The sequence below is a fragment of the Microtus pennsylvanicus genome, chromosome 5 (assembly GCF_037038515.1).
Source record: "Microtus pennsylvanicus isolate mMicPen1 chromosome 5, mMicPen1.hap1, whole genome shotgun sequence".
NCBI classification, from domain to species: Eukaryota; Metazoa; Chordata; class Mammalia; order Rodentia; family Cricetidae; genus Microtus; species Microtus pennsylvanicus.
In genome coordinates, this window is record NC_134583.1 from 94452025 (window position 1) to 94479638 (window position 27614).

Genomic DNA, 27614 nt, shown 5'->3' on the forward strand with positions numbered 1-27614 from the left:
CGCTATAGGCAACAGAGCACTCCTGGCCCCAGAGCAGCCTACTTCCTGTCAGAAGGCTGAGAGTTGCAGCCAGGCTGCAGCTGGGGAGAACTGCCCTTTCCTCTCTAAGATTCTTCTTTATTCGTATTTGCACGTCCCCCGCTGTGGGTAGAGGGCCTGATGCTGATCTGACCAGCGAGTTAAGGGGAGGAACCAGGGTGCCAGGATCCTGCCCCAGCTCAACATAGGTAGGCAAACTGCCCCAGGCAGGAACTTGGTCCGCGGGAGTCCTCAGGAACTGGGTCCTACAAGGACACCTGCTGCGAAGAAGATTATCACTGTTGCCAGGGATGTGAGTGAGTTCCAGGAAGGAGAGAGCCACAGCCCTTGCAGGTGGCAGGCGAAAGCTTTGAGAATCAGGAAGAAGCTACAGGTGCCTTCAGAGCAAATTCACTTATCATGAATCCGTTTCCCAAAGGAACCCGAGTGCCTGCTGATCGTTTCAGTCCTGATGACGAGCATTGTGTCCACTTCAGACACACAGGTCACAAACATGCTGCTAAGCATTTGCCATGTGTTAGTATCAACTGAGACATGATATAAATACAAAAATACATCACTGTATAGAAAGGAACTTGGTATGAAAACATGGGATATCCAAACACATGTAGTTACTACGTGTTGAAATCATAATGTTTTGCAACTGAGTTAAATAAATTATAGCACAGAAAGACTCAGAAGAATGAAAAGGACAGGGAGGAGGAAGCTTTTCCTCTTTGCTCCTACACTACTGTGCTGAGTTCCCTTCTTACTTTCATTCTTTTTAGTTTTTGAGAATTATGTAATTACACCATTTCTCTTTCTCTTCTGTCCTTCTAACATTTCCTATGTACCCCACCATGACCACCTTGTCCTCTTTCATACCAAAGTGTGTGTGTGTGTTCATGTGCTTGTGTGTGTGTGTGTGTAGAATTTGTTCAGTTCAAATCATGGTATGTCTGTTTTAAAGGTTGATCATTTTGCATTGGTGTCTCTTTCATATAGAACCATGTGATAGTGAGACGGTCCAACTAGCTGTTAACTGTCAAGTCCAGGTTGATAAAACACAAAATGAAGAATCCTGTGCAGGAAGGATTTAGGATGCACAGAGCAGTGGGTTCAGCGGGCAGCAGTGGCATCACTAAGTTCAAGAACATAAGGTCGGTGATGACCTGGGAGTCACTAGGAAACAGGTTCTATCAAAGTAGCCTCCTTCAGCATCAAAGCAAATGCCAGATCCTCCAACCGCTGCTGCTAGCGCTGCGGTTATGGAAGAAGCTGGCTGCTACACATGGACACTGAGGTAATTTATGCAGTGATTTCTGCACACTCACCCTTTCTGACTTAGCTTGCCTGGAAGTGGAGCAGAAGCGAGATGTCCTCCACTTTGTTTCTATCCTTCAGAGTAGTAAGTACAGAAGAACCCGATTTCTATTACTTGCAAATCAATTGCTTGAGAGTCAGCCTTTGGTTTCCAAAGCCCCGAATGCGATGGGAAGAATGCGGCAGAGAGTGGGTGACTTTCTTACCTGCCAATTATGGGATAGTAGATGCTGAGCTGAGAGAAATGAGCAGAAAACCTGGAGCATTCTACTGCCAGTAGAAGCTGGTGCCATAGATGATATAAAAGGAAGCGAATTCAGATGACCAAAGGACTTTGAAACCTTGTCAGAGTGTAAGACACTTTCGGCCAGTTATGAAGATGCAGCATCCCAAGCGTTTAGAACAGCAAATCAAGAGGTTTTGTAAGGTACGTTGTTCATGAGCTGAGCATTTTCAGTAAGGATTAAGATGTTTCCAATTTAAAAAGCCAATGAGGAAAAATCTTAATTATTGACTTAAATTCTAATATGTATTTTTCACTGGCGATTAATCTCAAGACCTTGTGTATGCTAGATAAATGGTTTACGCCTGAATCACATTCCCACCCCACTTGTTTTTGTGAAAGTTGTTCAGTTTGAGTTTATTTAATTTTTGGAGACATATCATGAAAGATAGCTTGGTAACATTGGTCAAGATCACACTTTTCCTTGCCTAGGATTACTTTGGTCTTTTAATTAAAAATTGACAACATATTCCTGCTTTTGTTCATGGCTTTTTCTCTTCAACACCTTTATTCTTTCACAAACATTGGGCACATTTTTGATGGAAGGATCTTTGTGGAAAATACAGAAAGCAAATTATGTGAATCTGTATATTATTTTTTCTGTAATCTATAACTGTAATCTAATTATATTATTCATATTCGAGAAAATTATCAACCTTCCCCAATTTTATTCAGAAAATTTCTTTCATCATAAGTTCCTCAAGTTTTGGGGAAGTTTTTGTGCAGAGATTTTTTTTTCCTATTTTAGATGCCTGCCTCTTTCCATTTCCTGGCATATCTGTGTGTTTCAGTTGTTGCTATCTTCACGTTTGAGTCTTTGCTCCTTAAGTGTTGATATGATTAACACACAATCCCAATGAGCATTCTGAATGTTTCCAATGGAATGTAACTTTGTGGCTAGCTTTCCTCTTACAAATTCTTGGACAAAGTTATTAAATTGTGTTTATTTAATTCTGCAAATTTACCTTAAACAAGAACTATAAGATTCTAATCAAAATCAAACTCCAAGAAATCACTGGCCATCATGCATCCTGTACACTCCAGTTTTCTCTTTTACCAATAAAAAAAATGGGTTGGGTGAGAAGGGCTGTTCACCAAAATTTGCAAGATTTATTTGATGCTTTTGACATTTTTGCTTTGTGGAAAACAGTTTTCATTACTAAAAGTATCTCATTCTCTTATAATAAAGAAAATGATGTCTGTTAGGATCATGTAGATACCATTTCATTTCCTACAATTGGGGAATGCCTCTCAGCCCACCCCACTTTTAATTTCTGATTTGGGGGCAGAATTTCACGGTTGGCCTTTAGCATCCTCTGGAGCTCGGGCTGTCTTGGCACCTGTGATTCTCTCATTAGCCTCTGGAGTAGCCGATTACCAACCTGTGGTAACAAGTCCACTTGTCAATATCTTTTCCTTTTTAGCACTCCCTAGATCAGTTTGAAATATCTGAAATGAAATCTACTTGTTAGTTTTCTAATTACTGTGACTATCTTTTGTGTCTTCTTTCAACAAGTTAACTAACCTCTTATTTTTTTTCTATTTAATATTGTAAAGAATAGAATACGTAGACTATCAAAAGTCAGTAAAGGCATGAAGTCTATATTGACATTTATAAAAGTATCCAATCATATGCCAGCAGGAAGCATTCCATATTCCTTCATTGGAGAACATGAATACCCACTATATTAAGAAGTTTTATATAGAAGTGTGCATACTGCAGCAAACCAGCCATTTCAGAGGCAGCCTCAGGGTTATATACCCTTGAGTTGTTGTATCTATAAACAACATTGATCATATTAGAATGATTCTCTACATCTTCTGAAAGTGTTACTTCATCTAAATGGCTCTACCCCATTCTGCAAGTACAGTGTTCTCTAATTAGATGGGGCTTTCATTTAAGGGAAACATGCATCGATGTTTTTCATTATTGTTCAGATTTGAATCCCAAACTTCAAGGGCTACTTCATGCTTGTTGACATCATTTCTGCTGGGTATCTGTAGAAAAAAGGGAATTGTGAGAAAGTGTTGTTAGCTCGTTCTCTACTGCCAGCTGTACAGAAATTTCCAGCATGTAACCCAGCGCTGGCAGAGTGAAGAATCAATGCAATTGCTGGTGAGGAGCGTCTGCTCTCAACCTTCCCACATTATCAAGTTCAGTCCTTCTGACTTCTGGAGGTTCTTAGACACATCATAGCTGCCTGCCCTCAACAAAATATTCTCTCTGACCCATTGGTATGATTGTCAGATTGTTTCTGATCACACATCCATCTTTTTTCAAAGAAAGGGCAGGACTCCGAGTTGCACATATAAGAGGACTATATCCCATTTCAAGTGTCTATGACAGTGCACATCCTATCACCATTATATTATATTCTTTTGTAAGTCATCATTAAGATTTTTAAGTCATGCTATGTACACAGATTGGTAATTATTCAAAATCTGAATTCAAAATTTCTGTTATTCTTTAACACTTAGAGAAGAACTTATGACAATCACCATGGGAAATAGAATGAATATTATGGAAAGAATGATTGCAGAAATGAGAACTGAGTAAGAGGCCACACTGAAAGCCTTTGGATGTGAGTTTGGGTGGAAGTAAACATGGTTCGAGGCAGGAACTAGAAAAAGGGGCCCTTGAGACAGAAGGGACAGAGAAGATCTGCAAAAGCTTTGAGGAAATGGTTAAGGAGATTATTGGGAAACATCCATCAAAGAAGAAGGAGGAATTCTGGGAGTAGGATGGAGACCAGGTGGAGAGAGGAGTGGATGGTAGGCAGAATAAACCAAAACTTCATGACATGAAAGTGTCATGAAGAAATTTGGTTTTCATAAAATAAATGAATAAATACAGCCTTTAGAGAGCTGAGTATGAAGTCCTTGGTAGAATGCTTACCCAGCATGCTTTGAATTTGGTTCCTGGCCCCCTTGTGCACCTGATGGAATGGTATATTCCTATAATCCCAGCACTTGGCAGAGGGAGGCAAGTGGGTCAGAACTTCAAGAACTTGTGAGAGAAGCAGGACTTCCAGGGTGGGAGAAATGTTTCAGTCCATAAAGTGTTCTCTGCGTGAGCATCAAGACCATAATTGGATAATTAGTAAACAGAAAAATCCAGTTGATCCCTATGTTGCCTGTAATTCTACTACAGAGGAGGCCAAAGAGGACAATCCTAGTGCTTGCTGGACAGTCAGCCTGGCCAAATCAGTAATCTGCAGGTCCTGGAAGTGAAACTGTCTCAAAAACTAAGGCAAAGAATGAATGTATGAGAGGCCTGATGTTGGTTTACGGCTTTCGCACACTCACAATACATCTCATTTGCCCACATAGACATATAGACATATATGCTCAATCATATACCTAGGCACAAACCAAAGATATACACGCATACCACACAGACACAGGTACTCTTGCACAAATGCAAAGACAAAGACAATTCAAGGTTAACCTTGGCTATATATATGTGTGTGTCTGTGTGTGTGTGTGTGTGTGTATGATAGATTTGGTAGATTGTGTATATATGATATATATGATTGTATATATATGATATATGTGTATATGATAGATAGATAGATAGATAGATAGATAGATAGATAGATAGATAGATAGATAGATAGATAGCCTGGAATACCTGAAATCTAGTCTCAAAATAAAGACTCATTCATAAAATGAATCAAGAGAATGTACAAATGTCTTCAGGCCACTTGGAATTTCTAGATATAACAGAGCATCAGTGGAAACATGGGAGTTTATTGTAGAAATGAAAATTTCATACCTGTGCCCAATTTTAATATGGAACTCTTAGGTAGGCTTATCTATGATGACATCATCATATTAAAGAGGGCACTTGAAAAGTCACCCATTTCAGATTGACAAAAACACTGACTGTTGGATCTTTTTCAGAGCATTGCTTGTGGGAGAATTCACAAATGGTTTGGCATCAGTGGTTAGTGAAGTTGGAAGATACATTATAATCTCTATCACTAACATGTTGAAATCAACTTGTGATTATGTGTATGTGTGTATGTAACACATGAAGGCTCCTTATCTATAAGCTGTAGTATTGCTACTGCCTGACAGGGCCAAGAACTATTTCCCCCACATTCCTATATTTTATGGGCTAACATTTGCCAATGAATAACATGTATGGGCATCTTGGAAGGTGGAAACCTAGTGGTGAGCATTCTTACTCCGAAAGTCATGGATGTTAGACAGAGCATTGCAATATCTTACTTCTAAGTAATGTAGTTGTGATCTCTCCATAAATGGCTAGTGTCATGGTAGGAAGTCAGAGCAACTCCTTAGACATCTCCACTTCTGTGAGGACTTTTCTCCCTCTTCCGCAGGTTTAGGCTGACACTCTCTAGCTAGAGTTTAGAAATATCTTCTATTTTTCTCCTCCTCAAAGAGCCCGTACTTCCTACACTATCTAGAGCAGCTCTATTACATCGCAACTCGCCCCAAACATCCTCGATTTCTTTAAAAATAACAACAACAACAAAAACCTGGTATTCAGTGAAGAATTCCAAACATCCCAGCTAAGATACCTAAGTTCAAATCAATCACACAAACCACAACCTGGAAGTTAATAATATGAGATTTGGGGAGGGGTTTGGAATAGTATGTCTCTTGTTTAGAATAGGAAATTCAAAATTGTGGGTACTTTGAAAGAAATTTTGGAAAACTTTTTCAAAGCTAAGTATTGTTTTAGAATTTAATCCATCAATCACATCTGTTAATTGGTATTTACTCAATAGTATTGATATATTTCATCAAAACCACAAAAACACAGAAGTCTTTAGCGTTTTCATTAATAATCACAGCACCTGAGAAAGCAACTGTGAGATTGTTAAAGGGTGAATACATGTGTAAAACTGTGATAAATGTATCCAGCGTTAACAAACAGCAAATAGAAATGAGATCGCAAAGCACAAGATACAGAAGAAACTTTAATGGCATCTGAGTCAGTTCCAACAGGTTGCATAGGATATGATCCTGTGTAATATGACATTCTGGAATAGATGAAATTGTGAGCACCATACATCTACGATTCACTTTGGTTCAGAGGGGAGAAATGAGACAAAGACACAAATCACAGGCTTTTAGGGCAGCCACACTTCTGTATGGCAGCCTAAGGACCAATATATGACTTTATACACTTGCTAAATCCAGTAGAAATTTACAGTTCACAGTGAACCTGAAGGTATGCATACTTGAAAATCATTTATGAAATCAGTACCTCAAACGAAAGACTGTATGTGTGCTCTGATAAGTTAATTTAGTAATGTTTAATTAATTGTGCTCTAAATATATGAAGAATATATATATTCCCTTGTTGGGAAGAGGGCCTGACTCAAGCATGCTTAAAGCCCTGATTCAAGCATGTTTAGTAAGAAATGGCATGTATAAGATTAAAAGCAGAAGATATTTGAGCTGTAAATGTGAGCCAGTCGTTAAGAGCACCGCCTGCTCTTACAAAGGACCTGGGTTCAATTCCCAGAACCTACATGACAGCTCACAACTGTCTGTAACTCCAGTGCTAGAAGATATGATACCCTGTTTTGGCTTTTATGAACACCAGGTCACATGTGGTATATAGACATATGTTCAGACAAAATACCATATGCATAAAAACAAATAAAATTGAGAAGAAAAGCCAAACAAACAAGCAAAAACAGCCTGAACACATTCTCTCATTAATATGTTATTTCTCATTCACATACAAATTAACACACATGTATATTAACTACTGTTTTGTGTCCATGTATCAGCAGCATTCCCTTGTGCTCATTGACATAGGAAAGATTTCCTGAACAGGACATTGATAACACAGGCACTAAGAAAAATAATTAATAAATGGAACCTTATTAAAATTAAAAGCTTCTATATGGCAAAAAACACCATCATTTAGACAAAGTTGTTGTAAGAGAACGTTTATTAGTTCCCAGCTGCTAGCCCCCAAAATAACCACACAGAAGCTGTATTAATTAAATCACTGATTGTCCCATTAGCTCTAGCTTTCTATTAGCTAACTCATACATCTTAATTTAACCTATTTCTATTAATCTGTGTACCGCCATGTGGCTGTGGCTTACAGGCAAGTTTCCTATGCATGTCTGTTCCCAGCGGCAGGTTCATGGTGTCTCCTTGACTCCACCTTCTTTCTCCCAGCATTCAGTTTAGTTTACCCTGACTCCCTCTATTCTGCCCTGCCAGGCCCAAGACAAATTCTTTATTACCCGATCATATTCACAGCATACAGTGGGGAATTCCACATCACAAAGTGGCAGACTACAGAATGGGAAACGATTTTACCAACTGTATCCAATAGAGTGGTAAATACACACACACACACACATGCACACACATATTAAAAATTAAGGGGCATTTTTATGTTCATCAAGAAAGCAGATGACTCATTTAAATGGAGTACAAATCTAAATGGAGCATTCTGAAAAGTAGACATACAATTGGCCAACAGTCTTCAAGGAAATGCAAATCAAAATTCTTTGAGATATCATCTTACACCAGTCAGAATGGCTAAGATCGATAAAATAAGAGATAGCTCATACTGAAGGCTTGATATAAGGGAAGCATTCATACACTGCTGTTGGGAGTGCAAACTTGTACAGGCACTAAGGAAAAACAGTGTGAGGATCTTCAGGAAGCTGGGAATAGGTCTACCTCAGGATCTGGCTATACCACTCCTGGGAATATACCTAGAGGATTCTGATTCCTACTACAGAGACACTGATCAACAATGTTCAGCTGGAAACAGCCTAGATGTCCATCAGCAGTTATGTGGAAGAAGAAAATGGAATATTACTAAGTAGTTAAAAAGACCCTCAAATGGGGTACAGATGACATTGTTCTGGGCGATCAGAAATCAGAGTGTCATATCCACATTTTGTTCAATTTTCTGGAGTTGTGGTCTTTCAGAATAAAAAAAATTAAGCTATCTATCATAACATTAAAGCAAGAATCAAACTACTATCATGCTTGATGTTAACAAAAAAACAAAGAAAAGGGCCCTCAATTGAAAAAATTTGCAGGGAAGTGAACAGAGCTAGAACAAAATCATCCTCAGATAGGTAAATCTGACCCAGACTGACAAATATGGTATGTTATTTGCTTATAGGTTGGTGTTAGCAGTTGTATATTTTTTACATTATTTCTTTGCATGTGAATGTATGTGTTTCTGTGTCTCTGTTTCTTTTCCTTTGCTCTCTTTTCTGTTTCTTGGTTCTGATCCTGTTTTTTTTTGTTGTTGTTGTTGTTTCATTTATCTTTGTAGATGCCTGCTTGTTTTCTTCTTTTTTTTTCTTTTAAACACTGCCTGGCCCATTATCTGTAGCCCCTTATTGGCTAATTCTCACATCTTGCTTTAACCCATATTTAGTAATTTGTTTAGCACCACAAGGTCGTGGCTTACCAGGAAAGATTCAGCATGTCTGACCTGGCAGCTGGTTCCATGGCATCTGACTCACTTCCTTTCTTCCCAGCATTCTGTTCTGTCTACTCCACACACCTATGTTCTGACCTATCAGGCCAAGCAGTTTCTTTATTAATTAACCAATGAAAGCAAGAGATAAAGAGATGACCCTCCTCCATCATTCTTGCCTAGTTTTGCTTGTACAAAGGAATTAATATCCTAAATTGGCCTGTCTTTTCTAACTGCTTCTTTTGAAATAACTTTATGTTGCCAGGATTATGAAACTAGTACAGGAGTTCTTTATGGTCAGTATGTCATCTCCCCATATTAAAATTTACATGGTAAACAGTTTACAGAAGACATTAATCATTACATAATTTAAAATACAATGATTAATTTTAACCTTTTTAGTGGAATTCTTTTTTTTTTTTTCGAGACAGGGTTTCTCTGTGGCTTAGGAGCCTGTCCTAGAACTAGCTCAGTAGACCAGGCTGGTCTCGATCTCACAGCGATCCGCCAACCTCTGCCTCCCAAGTGCTGGAATTAAAGGCATGTGCCACCACCGCCCGGCTGGAATTCTTTTATTTTTAATTGTTATTTTTACTTAAAAATTTCCACCTCCTCTCCTTCCCCATTTCCCTCCCGCTCCCCACATTTCCCTCCCCCTCCCTCCCAGTTCAAAGAGCAGTCAGGGTTCCCTGCCCTGTGGGAAGACCAAGGACCTCCTATCTCCATCCAGGTCTAGGAAGGTGAGCATCCAAACAGACTAGCCTCCCAAAGCCAGTACATAAAGTAGGATCAAAACCCAGTGCCATTGTCCTTGGCTTCTCAGTCAGCCCTCCTTGTCTGACACGTGCAGGGAGTCCGGATTGATCACAGGTTCCCTCAGTCCCAGTCCAGATTGCTTTGTTGAGCACCCATTAGATTAGCTCCACCAGGGAGCACTGGACTGAGCTCTCAAGGTCCAAATGAGGAGGGAGAACATGAGCAAGGAAGTCAGGACCGCGAGGGGTGCGCCCACCCACTGAGACAATGGGGCTGATCTAATGGGAGCTCACCAATGCTTGTTTTCTTATCGGAGAAAGAAAAATATAGTGTGGATTTGGGTGGGTGGGAAGATGGCGATTATCCGGGAGGGGTTGAGGGAGGAGAAACTGTGATCAGAATACATTGAAAAATTATTTACAATCAAAAATGCATGGTATATATAGGACATAGACTAAAACATCAATTGTTCATGAAAGAAAAATTGCCATCTAAAAGTCCAAAAAATATATTATCATGCCTACACAAAAACAAAGCAGAGGCAACTGCTTTAACAATAGGTAAAGAAGGATGCTTTAAAAAATATCCCACACTGGCTCAAAATTCAGAAATAGATGCTTATCTATTTAGGGGTAGATTCACAAATTAGAATTCTCTGCTTCAAAGGAGAACAGCAACCAAACCCCACAGCCAGAAAAAGGGAGCAGAAGCATCCTCTACATTGGCTTCTATAGGACAGTAGGCAACGCCCCAGTGGGCAGGTAACCACTGGCCGTAGGACTTCCTACACCAAATAGGAAATGGAATTCTCAGACTCAGCATTTCTACATCCCGTTGAATACACAGATTTCACTGTACCATTTTTCATGTTTTTGCTTAATATCATCAAGGATGTGTTTCATTGAAGATCCCAACTCGACGATACTGGAAACCCCACTTTCATACTCACAAATGAAGCCAGCAGTGTGCATGGCTATCAGTGACCCTTTAGAATCAAATACAGGAGATCCCGAAGACCCACAATAAAAAGTGTTATCTCAGGCAACCACACCAGGTTCATGGACTTTTTCCTGGAAACTTCTTTGGGTGTACATATAGATATACTGCATAGGATCCCTGCTACCATCTGCTTCTCTTCCACGAATATCCTCACATTCCCTTCTTTGCTTGTTTTCATTAATCACAGTACAACCATCAACAACCTTGTATTTTCCATCTGGATGACCAATCATAAACAGAAATCCACTAAGTGATTCAGAAGGTGTTCCATTACCGAGTCCTGTAGGGATGTGCTGTCCTCTTTCCTTCAGTTTCAGGACAGCATAGTCAAGAGTGACATCAGACACCTCAAACCAAGGTTCAACAAAATGATAGCTGTCTTCTTTGACAGGGAACACTTGAAAATCAAACGTCACTCTTATACACTGCCCAATTATATCTGCCCACTTACTTGGCTCTATGCCTTCCCCTACTACGTCATCTATTACATGCCGGCAAGTGAAAATGTACAGCCCTTTAAAAAGGAAGCAAGTAGCACTACCCCTGTTTCCATTGTTGTTCCAAACTATGAACCCAACTGAGTCACTGAGCTGGGAAAGAAGTTTGAGGACTTTACCTGGGATGGAGCTTTGGGTCAGCTTCCTGAAGTTTTCTCTATGTGCTTTGAGTAAGGAAGTGTTCTCTCTTTTCTCACTCTCTTCCTTGATGTATGTTCTTAGTTCTTCCCGTTGTCTTTTTAATGTGGGGTACAAATTCACAATGTATTCTTTTAATATAGTGAAGTTTCTGTCCTCTAAGTCAGATTTCTTAGTTGCCACTGCCTTCCAAGGGCTCTTCTTTCTCTCAACATCAATCTGAAAGAGCTTACCCTCTAACACATCTACTGGCTGGCTGTTTGCTACGATGGTGTCATTGGTAATAAGTTTCCAATGGTCACTCTCTACAAAAGAGAGAAACCTGCCATCCTTCTGCAGAGTGGACTTGATGGTCTCTCCCTTGAAGCCATAGACACAGAGTTTGGTGCCCTCCTCGTGAAGTTCCCTGCACCTCAAAATTCTTTGCTCCCCATTCCCGACCGCATGAATGTAAAATACAACACACTCAGCAGATGACTGGTCAAAGCGGCCACACACTTCATTGTCTTCTTTCTCCTCACTTTCAGTTTTGGAAAATGTAATGACCACATGGCTGCCTTGTGGAAAACAACGGAGGGGCATACCGAGGTTTATGTACCCTTCTGTTCCTTCTTTGACACACCAGCATTTCTTTGCCTGGCTGTTTTTCTATTTCTCTTTTGACAAGGTCAAGGGTGTTCAGGGCCTCATATAAGCTACTTGACCCCTTATCTGCTACCTTACAGACTGCATGGTTTACACCAAAGGTGATGGTAATTGTTGTATTTTGAAAAGAGTTCTGAATTCGTGGAGCTTTTTGATTGCAGTGTGATCTTTGGTCCTGGTTTTTGATCACCTCCTTTGGTCTTTTTCTACATTCCATTTTCCTTTGAGAAATTATGGGATCATTCTGCTCCTTGGGGACCTAAAGAGAAATGACAGACACTTTAGAAAACTGTGACTACATTGTTATTCCTGTGATATTTTTGTACAGTATGTGCCATATTTTCTCAATAAGCAGGCAGAAAGAGCAGAACTCACCTAGATGTCTCAAAATCTACCGGTTCCAATAGAAAGCATTTTATTTATAATTTGTTTATTATTTTAAACAATAGATTAAAATTTTTAGACATGAAAATTGTTTAGAACTCTTTTGTAATTTCTTTGTACGTGCATGCACAGAACTGAGAGGAGAGTCTTACTGAATAACCATGGCTACGGTGGACCTAGATCTGGAGCCCAGGTTGGTCTCAAATTCACAATAGAAAGAACTGAGATACACTTTTGACTATTCACCAGAGACTCCTAAAAGCACCAAGAGTGTCTGGGAGAGTGCAGGCCTGAAGCATGCTGGCCACTCATGTGGAGGGCAAAGGACAGTAGTGAGGAGCCAGTTCTCGTCACACATTCCAGGCATCTAAAACAGGTGCTTAGGTCTGTACTTCAGGTGCTCTCATTCCTTCAGCCATGGCAGAGACCATAGATGTTTTATCCAAGAGTTCTGTTTTGAGTGTTGAGACACTGTAGCCCAGACTGCCCTCAGCGTATGGTCCCCTTCCTTCTCTATTCAGAGTTCTGAGATTACAGGCATGTGCCATCATGCCTGGCCTGATACTTAAGAAAGAAAACATCAGATTGTGTATGTGGTTATTAGCTTGTTTATAACCACAAAGCTATGGGTGGGGGGCGGCAGAAACAGATTTAACCTTTTCATGGATATCTAGGTGTTTGGATCTTCTAGTTTCCTAGAACATGGAATAATGAAAGTGAGCTGATGCCTTTGAAGGAGCATCTCAAATGTCTGGCCCTTCTCACCCTTCTTGACCAGTTCAGAGAGCCCTGTACAGCCACGATACTCAGTCTGGAGAGCACCTCAGGGAGCCTACACATGAAGCAGAGATTCTGGAAGCAAATCCTTCTCACAAGCCTATCAGGGTTATAGTAAGCATGAACGACACAGTCATTTCAGAAACTACAAAATACTATACAGGTAAACATTCTTAGGTTTAAGTCACACTCAGAAAGATGCTTCCACGCCAGGGAACAACACCCATTTGCGTTTCCCCAGTTTAATCTTACACATTGTATTTTATCTTTTTTCCTCCCTTATTCCTCCAGGTAGTATTATTTTTCAGTTAAGGGTATTTTGATACGGACTTCTTTTGTTTTATAATTCCCTTCCCCAGTGCCATTCGCCAAGCTAGAAAGAAGCAAATGGACAGGAAACAGAGTGTGTAATACTCCCAATTCACAGTCAGATAGTTTCATGGCAGTTAGAACCTTGTGATTGAGGATCAAGGATTGCTAAGTCTGCTAGGGATGTGCAGACATACCTGAGAAAAGTAGCGCAGGATTTCCATGCTTTTTCTTTGCATGAATAGGATGTTCTGTGAGGTATGCCTCTAACACCCGATGGACTAGACCTGAAACAGATAACTCAGATGAATTGCTAATTTCAAAATGGTTTCAAGCCTTATCAGTATCGTCATAGGTGATGTATAGAGGGGAACATTTTCTGATGTCCCACATCACACCTTCCCCCTCTGTTCAGTCTTGCTTCTCACAGGGTGATCACTTCGTAGCCAAGAGTTTATCCACCCAGCAGAGTCACCCCAGAAATCAAATCAAGGTACCGTGTGTCAGGAACCAGAGCAGACACAGCATCACCTACGTCTAACTGCTAACCCCCACCGCTGCCATGGACAGCAGGTTCTAGCTAGAATTTGGGGGAGTGGGTATGTCTTTGGCAAGGACGGTAATGTGCTCACTGCTTGAAGCAAAGAGACAAACCAAGAGTAGATATTAATTCCAACAGAGGATTGCAATCGGGGAACTCAAAAGAGTGTTTTAATTCACACTGATGCTAAAATCTGGTCTTCACTTAGAGTGGATATGGGAGGATGGTTAAAATACAGGGGGACAGGTGGGAAGAAAATGGGTAGGTAGTACCCTGAGAACAAAAGAAATTTAGAAGGACAGATGGAAAAGAAATCTTGAAAGTGATCCAAGATGATACTCAGGACACATAATTTCTACTTTAGAGTTTTCTTGTTTGCTTTAATGGTGGGGCTGTTGTTTGTTTGTGATTTTGTTTTTTGGAGTATGTTTACAGGTGCATGTGTGTGTGTGCATGTATGTTTGTGTGTGAGAGTGAGGAAGTATCTACCTTTCCATGTGCTGTCTCTAAAAAGCAAAGGAATGTTTTAACAAAATAACTCTTTCAAGCACGAGAAATTGGTATTGTCGGCCTTATTTCACCCACAAAAACCATGAAATTCCAAAGGAGTTAAACTTTCTCTCAGGACAGAAACTCGAAAGAATACACTTTGGAGAGCTTTACTGTGAATGTTTCCTAACATAAACAAAAAGAGCAGAAAGAGCAAGAGACAGAGAAAACAAAGAGACAGAAGAAAAAACAGTCACAGTGAATTTTCAGCTATCACACCCATCATTAATAATTGTTCTTTTTTCCTTCTTCTTCGGAAAATGTCTCCTGTAGCTAAGGCTGGCCTTGAAAACTGAACTTCTCATTTTGTCTCCTCCAAGTGCTAGCATCTCAGGTATGTGCTGCCATGTCAGGTGTGTGTGATGCTTAGACTCCAACCCTAGGCTTCATGCAAGCTGGACAAGAAGTCTACCAATGGAACGACCTCCAAGCCCCACACTGCCTTTTAATTGTATTAGATTACACTTAGAAGCACTGTGACATTTTAACCCTGTATCACTTTCCATCCTTAAAAGTTCAGGAATATTTCCTCAGAATAACAATGCCAGTTTATTCACATTAAATATAAACACAGTTATGGTACACATATCACCTTTCCAATTATTTGGTTTTGTTTTTGATGTTTTGTTTTGTTTTGTTTTTCGAGACAGGGTTTCTCTGGCCTCAAATTTTGTAAGACAAGGGTTCCTGTGCTGTCTGGGATGGCCTCGGATAATTTTTTTAAAAACGAACATCCAAATGTTTCAAAATCTGATAATATAAGAATTTATTAAAAGGTACCATTACCTATAAAATAAAATGAAGAATTTTTGAAAAGCAGTGAAACACACTGAAAATCTAACCCAATAATGCTTTTCTCACCTTTGCAGACTGTACCTGTACAGAAGGCAAAAGAAACAGAGAAACACAAGGTTCTAGCTGGAGGTTGATAATGTCCAACGTGGCCTCCAGAAACCTGTTGATAAAACCAAGCTAAACTTACCGCTATTGAGGCAATAGTTACTTAACAAATGTTTGTTCATGCTGAAGGAGAAGAGCATGGTTGAGGAAAGACAAATAGATCTGGTATTCGAAACTCTGGTCTAACTCGGGCTATAATGTGGAGGTAAGGGTATTTGTAACAGATCAGGATTGGTTGAGTACACCAAACCCAGGTATTTGGGACCAGGGCTACAAATAAATACCTTTGATATTTTCTTTGAGAAAGCTACTGAAATAAAAGAACATCCCTGCCTTGGTGCATTTATGATGATCGAAACGGGTAACATAGCTAACTCAGAGTCAGGCTAGCTGGGGCATAGGAAGCCAGCACACGTGGCTCCAGCACCCGAGCATGCTGACAGTCTGAGTGAGGAAGTCAGTCTCTGTCGCTGCTCCCCACAGTTTTATGCTGGAGAGAAGCACAGACAGGAAACCACATTCAGGTCTGTTTGCAGCACACAATGAGACACGGGTTAGTTCATTTAAGGAGGCATTTTCAGAAAAAGAGCAGTGGCTACTACAGACACTAGTTTTTTAAACTAGAGGTATTCTTCCTTGAGCACTGAAAAACAAAAACAGAAACGTTAAATTCTTTCTTTTTGTTCTTTTACTCTCCCAACAACTGCAGACACCACCCAAATGGAACCGAGCTCACTCTCCTCCCAACCCTTTCTCATCTAAAAATGCTTGCGGTTTTTTTGCATCAATCCACTGCCTGCAAGTCCTACCAGGCTTCGGGTCAAACCGGAAGTGAGGGGTAAGCCGTCACAAGAGCTGATCTCCTTACAAACTCACCTACCACTCGCTCTTCTGTCGCGGCAGAATATTTTTTGCCAGTCACGGAAATGGCTCTCTGCCAGAACAAAAGTGCGCCTAAATAACTTCTCTGACCCAAGGGTCTTGGATTGGTCTTTTACAGAGTTAGCAGCTTGTGACGCAAACACAGCCTCCCCGGAGCCAATCACCAGCCAGTCTGAAAGCATTGGCGTCAGTTCTACTTGTCAAGTTTCTTTTGGCGGCGGAGGGTTGGGGTTTAGAATTGTCTCAAACTGGGACAGGACTCTAACAGATCTGACTGGGCAGGGCTTGAAAGCGCGGGAAAAGACCTGAGCTGGGCCCTCGGAACCGCCTACTTCGGGGTGGAGGTTGGAAGCTGAGCCCTGACTCACCATTAGGGCTAGGGCAGAGAAGCACAGACTCTGGGTTCTTCATTGCCATTTGCTACCGCGGAGGCAGGGGCTCCACTGAGGCTCACCGAAGGCGTGGGGGAGATGAGAGTTAGGAAAACTCGGGTGGTTTCCTAGGAGGCAACAACTCCAACAAGGGCAAGGTACGACCAAATGCCCTTGTCACGAATCGTAGAATTTTCAAAACGTACATCAGTTTTTTAAGCTCTTTCTTGTAGTTGTTCCAAAGAGTATAGTAATTTTTTGTCTTTTTTTGTCTCTAAATATGTGTGTTTATTAATATGATTTTTCAGATTGCTTAATCAGGTTATTGAACTCTCTTTTGAATCATAAAAATAGGTATTAAAATTTCAACAAAACCATAAACTCTTTGGAGAATGAGTCTTTTTCTTTATTGGAGAGGGTGGGGGAGGAAAATGGGAGGTGGTAAGGAGGCGCGAATTTCTAATAATAAAAAAATTTAAAAAAGAGTATAATAATTTTTAAAATTAAACGCTTCTTTTATATAGATGAAATTGTGTAACAACTGCATTTCCCATATCCATCTACCAAAAAACAGGAAGAATAATAGTGTTCGAGAATGTTTCAGTGCATCTAATATTCCCAAAATGCAAGAAGGCAGTGTCTGAGCAAGAAGAACTATGTGACTCAGAACACAGGATGACCGAGTCTACTGTGGTTATCAGTGTCAAAGTATTTATAGACACACCTCAAGAAAATACTGTGTCAAATTCTTACCAGAAATTATCTCTGATTGCTAACTTCCACAGCTGCCATGGCAAGCAGGTCCTAGGTAGGTTTTGCCTTAAGAGAAAGGATTTCTGGCTAAGGAGCTGATGTGCCCAAACCCACAGCTTGGAACAGAGATGGAATTCAAATGCAAACATCCGTTCCTTGTAAAGGAACTTGTAGTTGAGAAATTCCAAACATTTTCTACTCAATTTGATGCAAAAATCTGGACCTCCTTTAAGATGGAGGAGAAGGATGGTAAACACCAGGGAAAAAGTAGAAAAGGAGTTAGGTAAGACGTGCAAGAAGATTTGTAAAAAGCTATCAGAAAGAACTCGAGAAAGTTTATCTAAAATAATTGTTAGGAACATGCGTTACTATCTGAGTTTTGTTTGAAGAAATATTTTCTTTGTATCTTTCAAACAAATGAACAATTTAGACAAAATATTCAAAGTTTTAACAATGCTGAATACCACTAGAAAAGCAAAGACCGCTGAGAGAGGAGGAGCAACTGTGTTCAATACCTCACCCTCTCAACAAGGCCTGGGATAGGACATCAGTTACAGAATTGTCATGGAGGTGAAGGCTCTGCATATATGAGCTAGATATTTCACAAGTCTGAAAAACCCACAGACCACAGACATGTTTTGAGTAGATTTTTGTTCCACTTGTGCTGGAGCGTACCAGGTGGTGCTCTATTCTACAGCCAAGGAATCCTATGCAGACTTCGCATCCTGCCAAGAACTGAGGGAAACAATTCATCTAAAAGGGGGAGTCTTTCAAATGGAAGCTGTTCTGTTTGCTCACCAGGCCGCAGGTCTTTATACTCTGCTCTGGGTGTAATAGGAACAAACAAAGCAAAATGAAACAACCCTGAAACAGGCTGTAGTATGCACCAGGGAGGGAGCAGGGACACCTTTGATTTCACGTCTCTTATGTAGAGCAGAACTTGTTGTCAAAACTTGCTTTGGAAAACAGACAGGAGTGTGACTTGTGCCAGTCAAATCGGTATAACAACGTTCAATTTGGTATTTCTTAGACCAAAACCCCACACGTGGAATCTCCGTGGGTCGTGAGTGGTCCATCTCTTGTCCACTGAAGTTACTCTGGTGACCCATAGCAGGACCCTGAATCACACGGAGGATTTCAACCCTCAGAAGAAGCAGGACTAAACTGGCTAGGTTTCCTCTCAGAAAGCTCCTGATTGCTCCACAGTAGAGTTTGAGGCCAGGTGCAGATTGCACAGGGCAGGGCTTGAGAAGTCCCAAAGGAGGAGCCAGCACTCTGGAGGAGGGATCCTGTCACAGTTCTTGAAGGGAGCGCTGTACACTTGCTCAAAGGAAATCCTAAACTCTTGGCTGGGGAAAAAATGAGACACCAGGTTCTGCAGCTTGTGGAGGGGAGACAAGCAGACCCTGAGAGTCTGGAGGAAACCTGTGGGGTTCCTCGCTTCCTATGGGCCAACCTCTGCATGTGCCAGATGTAAGTACATGAACGTCGTGCCTTCTACAACATGCGTGGACAAATGTGTAATTTTTCACCATTTTTAATTTATTTAACATACCAACAACAGTTTCCTCTCCCTCCTCTCCTCCCATTCCTTCCCCCCATCTCCCTTCTTACCCCACCTACCTCCCCCCCATTCCTCTCCTCCTCATTCTCCATCCAGATAGGGTGAGACCTCCCTTGGGAATCAGCAAAGCCTGGCATATCAAGTTGAGGCAGGACCTAGCTTCTCCCTGCATCAAGGCTTAACAAGTAGTCAGGACTTGTTGCCCTGAGATTCAGCTATTAGTGTTTCAGACCTTCCTCATAGCTGCCTGAGGAGGGTTAGTGACCGCTGAGCCAGAGCAAAGTGCAGACACTCTGGAACATTCTCCTTCTGCCGAACGTTTCATTCCATCTTGCTTGCCACAGGTGGAAAGGAGAGAGATTCTGATTGCCAACGGTTCTGAAAACTTGTTAGCAATCATGCATCACTGCCAGTTATGAAGAGAGAGAGTATCTTCCAGTTTAGAATAAAAAATGCCCAAGTTTCTGAAAAAGTGTGTATTGTCGTGGCCCGTGAGGGTCCAACTTAAATTTCCTAATTCCTCAAACCAGCTGGAACGGAGTCGCGAGGAAAAGAACCGACACAGCTTACACCGTCATCATGGAAAATGCCAGATCGCCGTTTATTCTCCAAACATCTTATATACCCACACCAAATTGAGCGGGGAAGGGGGAAAACACGTTACGCCATTCCTTAGGCAGCCAAGTGTCTGGACTCAAATCACATCGGCATCTAGCAGTCAGGTAGGCCCTGAATTAGCGTCTCTATAAGACATCCTTCCAAATTACAAAAGGAAAGAAGCACCAAATATCTGAACTCTTAAGTCATCAGCTTCAGTCAAACATCTCTTCTCAGGTAATCCACATCTTAACAAAAGAAGCTAGGAGCAGGCATCCTGGCCTTTGTTAAGGGCAGAGACAGTTTGTCTGCAGAGCTACGTGGTCAGCTCGGACCGGGCTAATGGCTTTTGTGCCATATCGAAATATGGGAGCACAGTGTATGAGCCATTCAGTGAGACTAAAGATGGCTTCAACGTTTAAAAAGGCAGTGAGAACAACAATTTTGGAAACTGATTTGAGTGCTATCATAGTCATCTTTCACTGGGGACTAATCTCAGAACCTCATGCTTGCTAGGCAAGTGCTCAACCAGTGAGCCACATTTCCAGCCATGTTTTCACATTAAAATGAATGCTTTGAAGATCAGAAAAACATAGTATTGCCTTTAAAAACCCGATTCTTTTAACGAGAAAAAACCGTAACAAATACTCTCAGACCTTCAAAACTATACACTGCGCATTTCTTCCTCCTTATACTTTACACAAACATTATCATACCATTGTTTATGTTTTTGCTTAATATCAGCAAGGATGGATTCCATCTTTATGCCAACCTCAATAACATTATAAACTCCGCTTTCATACTCACAGATGAAGCCAACATTATGCATGGCTACTAGAGAACCTTTACAATCAAATAGTGGAGATCCAGAAGAGCCATTATAAAATGTATTATAGGTAAAGTCATTAGGGTTGACATTCATTTCTTGGAAACTTCTTTTTGTACACATAGGGAGTAACTTAGAATAATGGCTATGACCTGCTGCTTCTGTTCCATGAACGAATTGCTGACCCTTCTCTTTTCCTTTACCTTGAGTGACCACTGCACAACGATCAACCACCTTGTTTCCATTTTCATGGCCAATCATATATATCAACTCACTGGGAAGTACAACAGCTATTACGTTATTATACAGTCCGGCAGGCACTTCTTGACCATTTGCCTTCAGTTTCAGGACAGCATAGTCAAGAGTGTCATCAGATATGAGAAGCCAAGGTTCAATATGAAAGCAACTGTTGAAGTTTGAGGTTGGCTCTTCAGAGTATTCGTCATCAAATGTCACCCTTACACATTGGCTAATTAGGTCTAGACACTCACTTGGCTCTCTTCCTTCTCCCACAATATCATTTAATACATGTCGACAAGTGAAAATGTACAACCCTCTGAAAACAAAGCAAGTGGCTCTACCCCTGTTTCCATGATAGTCCCAAAGTATGAACCCAGTGGAATCCATGAAGTGTGAAAGAAGTTTGACCATTTGATCTGGAGTAGAGCTTTTTGCCACTTCACTGAGCTTCTTCTTATGGGCTTTGAAAAGCGACTCTTCTTTACTATTCTCACTCTCTTCCTTGATATATGCTCTCACTTTCTCCAATTCTGCTGCCCAAGAGCTCTCCTTTCTCTCAACATCAATCTGAAAGAGCTTACCCTCTAACACATCTACTGGCTGGCTGTTTTCTATGATGGTCTCACTGTTAATGAGTTTCCAATGGTCACTCTCTACAAAGGAGCAAAACCTGCCATCCTTCCTCAGAGTGGACTTGATGGTCTCTCCCTTGAAACCATAGACACAGAGTTTGGTACCTTCCTTGTGAAGGTCCCTGCACCTCAGAATCCTTTGCTCCCTATTCCCGACTGCATGAATGTAAAATACAACACACTCAGCAGATGACTGGTCAAAGCGGCCACACACTTCATTATTTTCTTTCTCCTCACTTTCAGTTTTGGAAAATGTAATGACCACATGGCTGCCTTGTGGAAAACAACGGAGGGGCATACCGAGGTTTATGTACCCTTCTATTCCTTCTTTGCCACATACCAGCATTTCTTTGCCTGCCTGTTTTTCTATCTCTCTTTTGACAAGGTCATGGGAGTTCAGGGCCTCATATAAGCTACCTGTCTCCCTATGGGTGAGATTGCAGAGATATTTCTTGGGGTTTCCCCCCATGGTGATCTTGATTGTTTCAGTTGGGAGAGTCTTCTGATCTTGTCGAGTTCTCTTAGAAGAATAGAGTCTTTGCTCTTGGTTCTTATTTGTCTCATTTGGTCTTTTTCGGGATCCCATTTGCATTTGCGAATTCTTGGGATTCTTCTGCTTTTCTTGAGGGATCTAGAAAGAAATGATAGATACTTTAAAATTTGGATTCCAACTCTAATCCTTAGTTTACCTCATTAATATGCAATTCAAAGATTCAATGAATATGTTTAAATCAGAACTTAACTCAAGATCCAAAATACAAGCCCAGCCCCTCTAACTTATCTTTCAGATCATCTCTTCCTATTGCACATGACTTCTTTCCCCCAAAAATGGACAGTAAGAAACACAATTGTTTCCCAGATGTTTCACTATCAGCTTCCATAAAACCTTTTCAAGTATTTTGTGTTATTTTCAGAATGCAGCTTTAATCTTTTCCAAGGTAGGAAATGTTAGAATATAAATCTGAATTTGTTCATATTTGTTGTTGTTTTTGTAAGACATTTTATTTGTATATATATGTTACTATGTGGGCTTGTGCATGTTAATGCCGTGCCTCAGAGACCAGAAGAGGGCATCATATCCCATGGAGCTAGAGTTCCAACCAGTTCTAGCCTCATGATGTCAGGGTTGGTGAATGAGTTCTAGTTCTCCTTAGGAGCAGTCCAGTCATTTAAAAAGCAAGCCATCTGTCGAGCCACTTATTGCAGTATCTCTGAGAAAGATTTCGCTCTGCAGTTGAGCCCACTCTGGAATAAAATATCTAGCCCAGGATGGCCTCAAACTCAATAATTTTCATTCCTTCTTCTCTCTGTGCTCAGAAACCAGGAATGCACTACCATGCCCAGCTTTAATGAATTCCTTAAAGAAATTTAGCAGGGATATGGTATGTGATTCATTTTTTATTTTCTATTTATTTTCTTTGTGCTTGCATCTGTTTGTGGAGTTTGCGGGTATGTGTTTTTGGGTAGTCCTATGTGTGTGGGCACATGTTTCCACAGTATGTGGAGATAAGTGGTAAAAGCTGGGTGTCTTCTTTGATCATTCTACTCTTTATATATTGAGTCTGAGTAATTTTCTGATTAAACCAATCTAGCTAGTCAACATGCTCCAGGGCTCCCCTACCCTTCCTCTTGTATGCTGGATTTACAGCTGGGCTACCATTCCCATTCAATCTATATGGAACCTGGGGATTCTAACTCTGCCCCCCACACTTCTATTGCCAACGCTTTACATAGTAAGCCACCTGTCCAAGTGCTATTTAATGGTTTATTTATTATGCAGTAGTGAAAGCTAAACAACTTGATCATAACTTAATTACATACTCGTTAAAAATTAATACATTAATTCACCCATCACTACTACTGTGCAAAAAACTCAACGTATTTCCTTTATTACATGAATTCACAAACCTTATGCATGGCCTCTCTTTCTTTTTGGTGGAGATATTGAGGATCAGGAGTTTATCTTCTAAGTGTGTTTCCTAATGTCACATAATAACCAATCTAAACTGTAAATACTCTAATGTCTCTTCCCATTAGACTACTCATGATATTTGTAAACTTTGTACCCATATCTTCTATTCTTATAGGCCACTATCTTAAGATTCAAGGAAGAAGAAGCAAGGGAGAACCAAGGTTAATAATCAAATAGCAAAAGTGAACAAAAATAAATCCTTTTATCCCCGTGGTCGTACATCACAATTTTCTTGGCAAGGGTTCACTTGCCAGCAGTATACTCACTGGCATAGAAGGAGCAGTAGTGGGGTGTTGTAAAAATTAAGCCTGTCGTCATCTGTCATAACGGTCATTCTACTTTCAACATATAAAAGAATGGTCCTGTAGGCATGACCTACATGATCTCAGAAACCAGTTCTCCAGCCTAAATGCTGTAAGAAATACCTGTGCACTACCTCGTGGAGATGCTGTGGCAGACTTCCTTCTACGCAGGTTTCTTGGACAAATGTAGACACTTTGTCAATTTTTTGGGTCTGTGTTGTACACTTGAGACACTGTAACCCAGGCTGGCCTGGAACTTGCAATCCTCTGCCTCTGTTTTCAGAGTGCTGGGATTACAGGTGTGAGGCACTTTGCCCGTTTGGAATTTAAAAAAGAAAGAGAGGTACTATGTGTGGTTCCTTACTTGCTCTGTCATAGAGTAGGATAGAGAAAAAATAGACCTAGAAACAAAAGCCTCATGTTTTGAATCATCAACCTTTCTAGAACTTGAACAAGAGGAAACAAGCTGAAGGACTGGCCTTCTCAGCCTTTTATTATCATTCCTTTCTTGACATACGGAAATTGGAGGTGGAATCCCCTTCACCCACTTAATAAAGGTAGGGTAAGGATAGACATATGGAAAATCATGTTTATAAACTGCAGAGCACTATGTAAATGTAGATTGCTAGGATTCAGAAGATTAGCCACAACTCAGGGTAAGATTTTCATGTTCTTAAGTACTATTAGTTTTGTTATTTCTACAGCTTAATCTAACATGTTGAATATGACCTTGCAAAAATTTTTGTTTCAAGGATTTGAAGAGATTGCTCATGGCTAAGAGCTCACACTGCTCTTTTAGAGGACCCAGGTTTGGTTGCCAGCCCTCACATAGCAGCTCACAACTGTCTGTAACTCTAGCTCTAGGGGATTAGATGCCATCTTCCAGCTTCTGCAACCACACACAATTTAGTGTATGCAATACTTCCAATACTAATGAGTCCTTGTCTTAGCAGGAAGATTATGTGGCTTAAGATCTAGGGTTCTATAGTCTACTCTGAAGACATCCCACAAATCCACAAATGTTTATACACATACCGGAGACGAACGGTACTTGATTGTCATGGTGTTCCTTAAATCGGAAAAGACCTTCTGCGAACCTTGCTTGCTATAGCTCATGGTGGCTTGGAAATGAAATAGATGCTTCAACTGAAATGGAAATTTCAAAAACATTCATATTACAGTAGTGTCTTCACAGCGTACTCAGGAAATAAAATGACCAAAGTCCCAAATCATATCTTTCCTGTTTAGGATTCATGCCCCAGGATGGTGTTAGCAAGCAGATAGTTTATCCACCAGCATAATGAACCGAGTAGTAAAAACAAATCACCATATATCAGGCATTATAAGAAACTATTGGAATCTAAACAGAAATTGTCTCTAATGGCTGGCCAACAGAACTACCATGGAAAACAAGATCCATTTGGATGGTTTTGTTTGTCTGTTCAGACAGAGTATCTTGAAAAAAAATAGTGAAGTGCCCAAGACCATATTCTGAAACAGAGATGGGTAACAATACCCCACAAAGAAATTTCCAGTTGGGAAAATAAATAGTGTGTTCTACTAACAGAGATGCTAAATTTAGCCTTTGAATGTATATGAGCGTATATTGTTAGCTGTGTGTATGTTTTCAGGGCTGACCATTTGCTTTCGGATAACCAGCTGGGATGCTCTTTCATGGGAAAGACTTTCTCCCGTTCTCAGTATTCCAAGAATTTGAAATGAGGGCAACCTGAAGTGTGTGTGTGTGTGTGTGTGTGTGTGTGTGTGTGTGTGTGTGTGTTGTGTGTGTGTGTGTGTGTGAGAGAGAGAGAGAGAGAAATAGAGAGAGAGAGAGAGAGAGAGAGAGAGAGAGAGAGAGAAAGAAAGAGAGAGAGAGAGACTTGAGGGGGGGAGAGAGACACAGAGAGAGGATTGAAAGGAAGAAAAAGAAGGGGAAATGATGCATTTATATTATAATCTAAAAAGGTAATAATTATGTAAGGAAGTCTGATCTTCCCTGAAGATAGAGATGGAAAGTGATAACAGATTCTAGGTACATAGGAAAGGGAAAACTGGATAGTACCCTGAACATAAATGAAATCTAGCAAGAGTTATAAAAATTCTGAAAAGATGCAAGCAAAATGATATTTAGAAAGTGTACTGGTTTGTGTTTCTTTTTTGTTTGTTTGTTAATTCAGAGACAGGGCTTCTCTATGTAGCCTTGGCTGTTCTGGAACTCACTCTATAGACAGGCTGATCTTGAACTTAGAAATCCACCTGCCTCTACCTCCCAAGTGCTGGAATTAAAGGCATGTGCCATTTGCTTTAAATAGGTTTTACCCCCAAGTATTTTCCTTTGCTGTGGCCTCCCAAAATAAAGAACAATTTAAATAAAACTTTGGCTATTTTCTTTCCCTTGCCAACCTGGAAGGCCTTTCTTAACACACCTACCCACCCATGCACTCCTCAACTATTCAGGAAGAAGGATGTCCTGGGCTCTCTGGGAGAGATGCTCTCTGAAGGGAGCATCCCACTCTATGGTCAGCTTCACAGCACACACAGCCAGCCTGAGTATCAGCTTCCCAAGACCTCAGGTCTGCTCTCTGAAGACTTGTTTGACTCAAGGACAAAACCAAACAAACAAAAATAAAAAGGACAGACACAAGCTACAATGTTTCTGCTTATAGGTAGATTATATAATTGCAAAGGTTCCTTAAATGTTATCTTTGCCAGTAGAAACAAAAATATCCACAAACCACAGCTGAAGCAAAATGACTCATATAACCTCTGCTTTCTTACCTCTGGGACTGAGAGTGGCCACAAAGGTTGAAGTGAGGTTTCTATAGCACACACACGGGTACTATGGATGTTGACTTCCTAGGTCCTTGAGGTTGGGCTCCCAGAATCCTGGTAATAAAACAAACCTCGGATTACTGCTCTTGGGGTAATGAGAGCTATCACTTCACACAGTGGTAGCAGTAGTGAGAGAGAAGAACATGGTTAGGCTGAGAAAGTGTGTAGCACTGTGGGACTTTGAGGTTTTGTTTAACTCAGGCTTTAAACTGGGGATTGGTTAGGACTGGGCAACAGATACAGATTGGTGGCTATATCAAACCTAGGATTTAGAGGTCAGGATTAAAAACTTGTGATGCAAATTGTTTTATGATATCGTCTATAAAAAGTGACTGGTAGTAGAATTAATAACAATTACATTATCAACTTTGTAGTCCCCTGGCAGAACAGTCCCCAGCATTAATGACGATTTAAAGAGCAGGAGAATAAGTCAGGTGATTGGAGTAGACTGCTATGCAAGAACCGATGGCTTCACTCTATAAAGTGGGCATGCTTAAGAACGAGATCGGCTTTTGTCACTTACGTCTTGTATCCTTGTTCTAGAAAGGGGCCCACTCAAGAAGATATATTTGTGAATATTTACTACACACACATTTAGATCCTGAGAGATTTGTTTTAGGTTTCTTAAAGTGAGCCACCAGGTTTACAGAGGCCAGGTTTTACACCACAGTGTGCTCTCCCAATAGCAGCAGACAGTGCACAAGCGGGGCCTAGATCTCTGCTCCTTCTCGAAGCGATGCACTTCTCTGTCTCCCTGACGCCCATCTGAATGAGGCTTTTCTGCATTATTCCACCGCAAATAAACCCTCCAAGTCAGCCCCCAAAGTAAGAGTAACTCACCTAAGAAAGCTTTCTCTCCAAGAGGCACAGTTACTGGTCTGTGCTTCGGTCTAGGACTGCGAAGATGTCTGCCCCAGCGGATCAGGTCAGGTTGGGCAAAGCGCGCGAAAATATAAGCAGGCAGAGAGGGTGTTTAGTCAGCTCTCATTGGCTGCGCTTGTGCTGACAGCGGGAAAGTGGTGATGTCACCGCTATAGGCAACACAGCACTCCTGGCCCCAGAGCAGCCTACTTCCTGTCAGAA

The 27614-nt window shown here is 40.8% G+C and overlaps 3 protein-coding genes across 10 annotated transcripts in view; 1 reads left to right on the forward strand and 2 right to left on the reverse strand.

The window, feature by feature from the left end:
- Positions 1-27614, forward strand: part of LOC142850272 (serine protease FAM111A-like) — a 178893-nt gene that overhangs the window by 36113 nt on the left and 115166 nt on the right. The gene's annotated exons all lie outside the window — the stretch shown is intronic.
- LOC142850256 (serine protease FAM111A-like) lies at positions 333-16552 on the reverse strand. Of its 8 annotated transcripts, XR_012910668.1 has the most exons (4): positions 13768-16418; positions 11437-12359; positions 4521-4690; positions 333-3622 (listed from the first exon to the last, which is right to left on the reverse strand). XR_012910668.1 is itself a non-coding variant. In XM_075973571.1 (3 exons), the coding sequence occupies exons 2-3, from the start codon at positions 12035-12037 to the stop codon at positions 3606-3608; spliced, it is 618 nt and encodes a 205-aa protein (XP_075829686.1). In that variant the 5' UTR covers positions 12038-12359; positions 13768-16418; the 3' UTR covers positions 333-3605. The 8 variants fall into 8 exon arrangements, 7 of the variants coding, with proteins under 7 accessions (XP_075829686.1, XP_075829680.1, XP_075829684.1 ...); XM_075973571.1 differs by lacking the exon at positions 4521-4690; XM_075973565.1 differs by lacking the exons at positions 333-3622; positions 4521-4690 and adding an exon at positions 16437-16552 and having other exon boundaries at positions 9721-12359; positions 13768-15615.
- LOC142850257 (serine protease FAM111A-like) lies at positions 19709-27489 on the reverse strand. Its single transcript, XM_075973572.1, has 4 exons — positions 27372-27489; positions 26478-26585; positions 24735-24845; positions 19709-22056 (listed from the first exon to the last, which is right to left on the reverse strand). The coding sequence occupies exons 3-4, from the start codon at positions 24813-24815 to the stop codon at positions 20392-20394; spliced, it is 1746 nt and encodes a 581-aa protein (XP_075829687.1). The 5' UTR covers positions 24816-24845; positions 26478-26585; positions 27372-27489; the 3' UTR covers positions 19709-20391.

What these genes read in the sequence shown, in the direction of transcription:
- LOC142850257 (XM_075973572.1), bottom strand. Translation starts at nt 24,815, where the DNA reads ATGAGCTATAGCAAGCAAGGTTCGCAGAAGGTCTTTTCCGATTTAAGG. An exon ending in TCAAGTACCGTTCGTCTCCG is followed by an intron (nt 22,057 to 24,734) that starts GTATGTGTATAA and finishes ATTTCTTTCTAG; the next exon opens with ATCCCTCAAGAAAAGCAGAA.
- LOC142850256 (XM_075973565.1), bottom strand. Translation starts at nt 12,037, where the DNA reads ATGCCCCTCCGTTGTTTTCCACAAGGCAGCCATGTGGTCATTACATTT.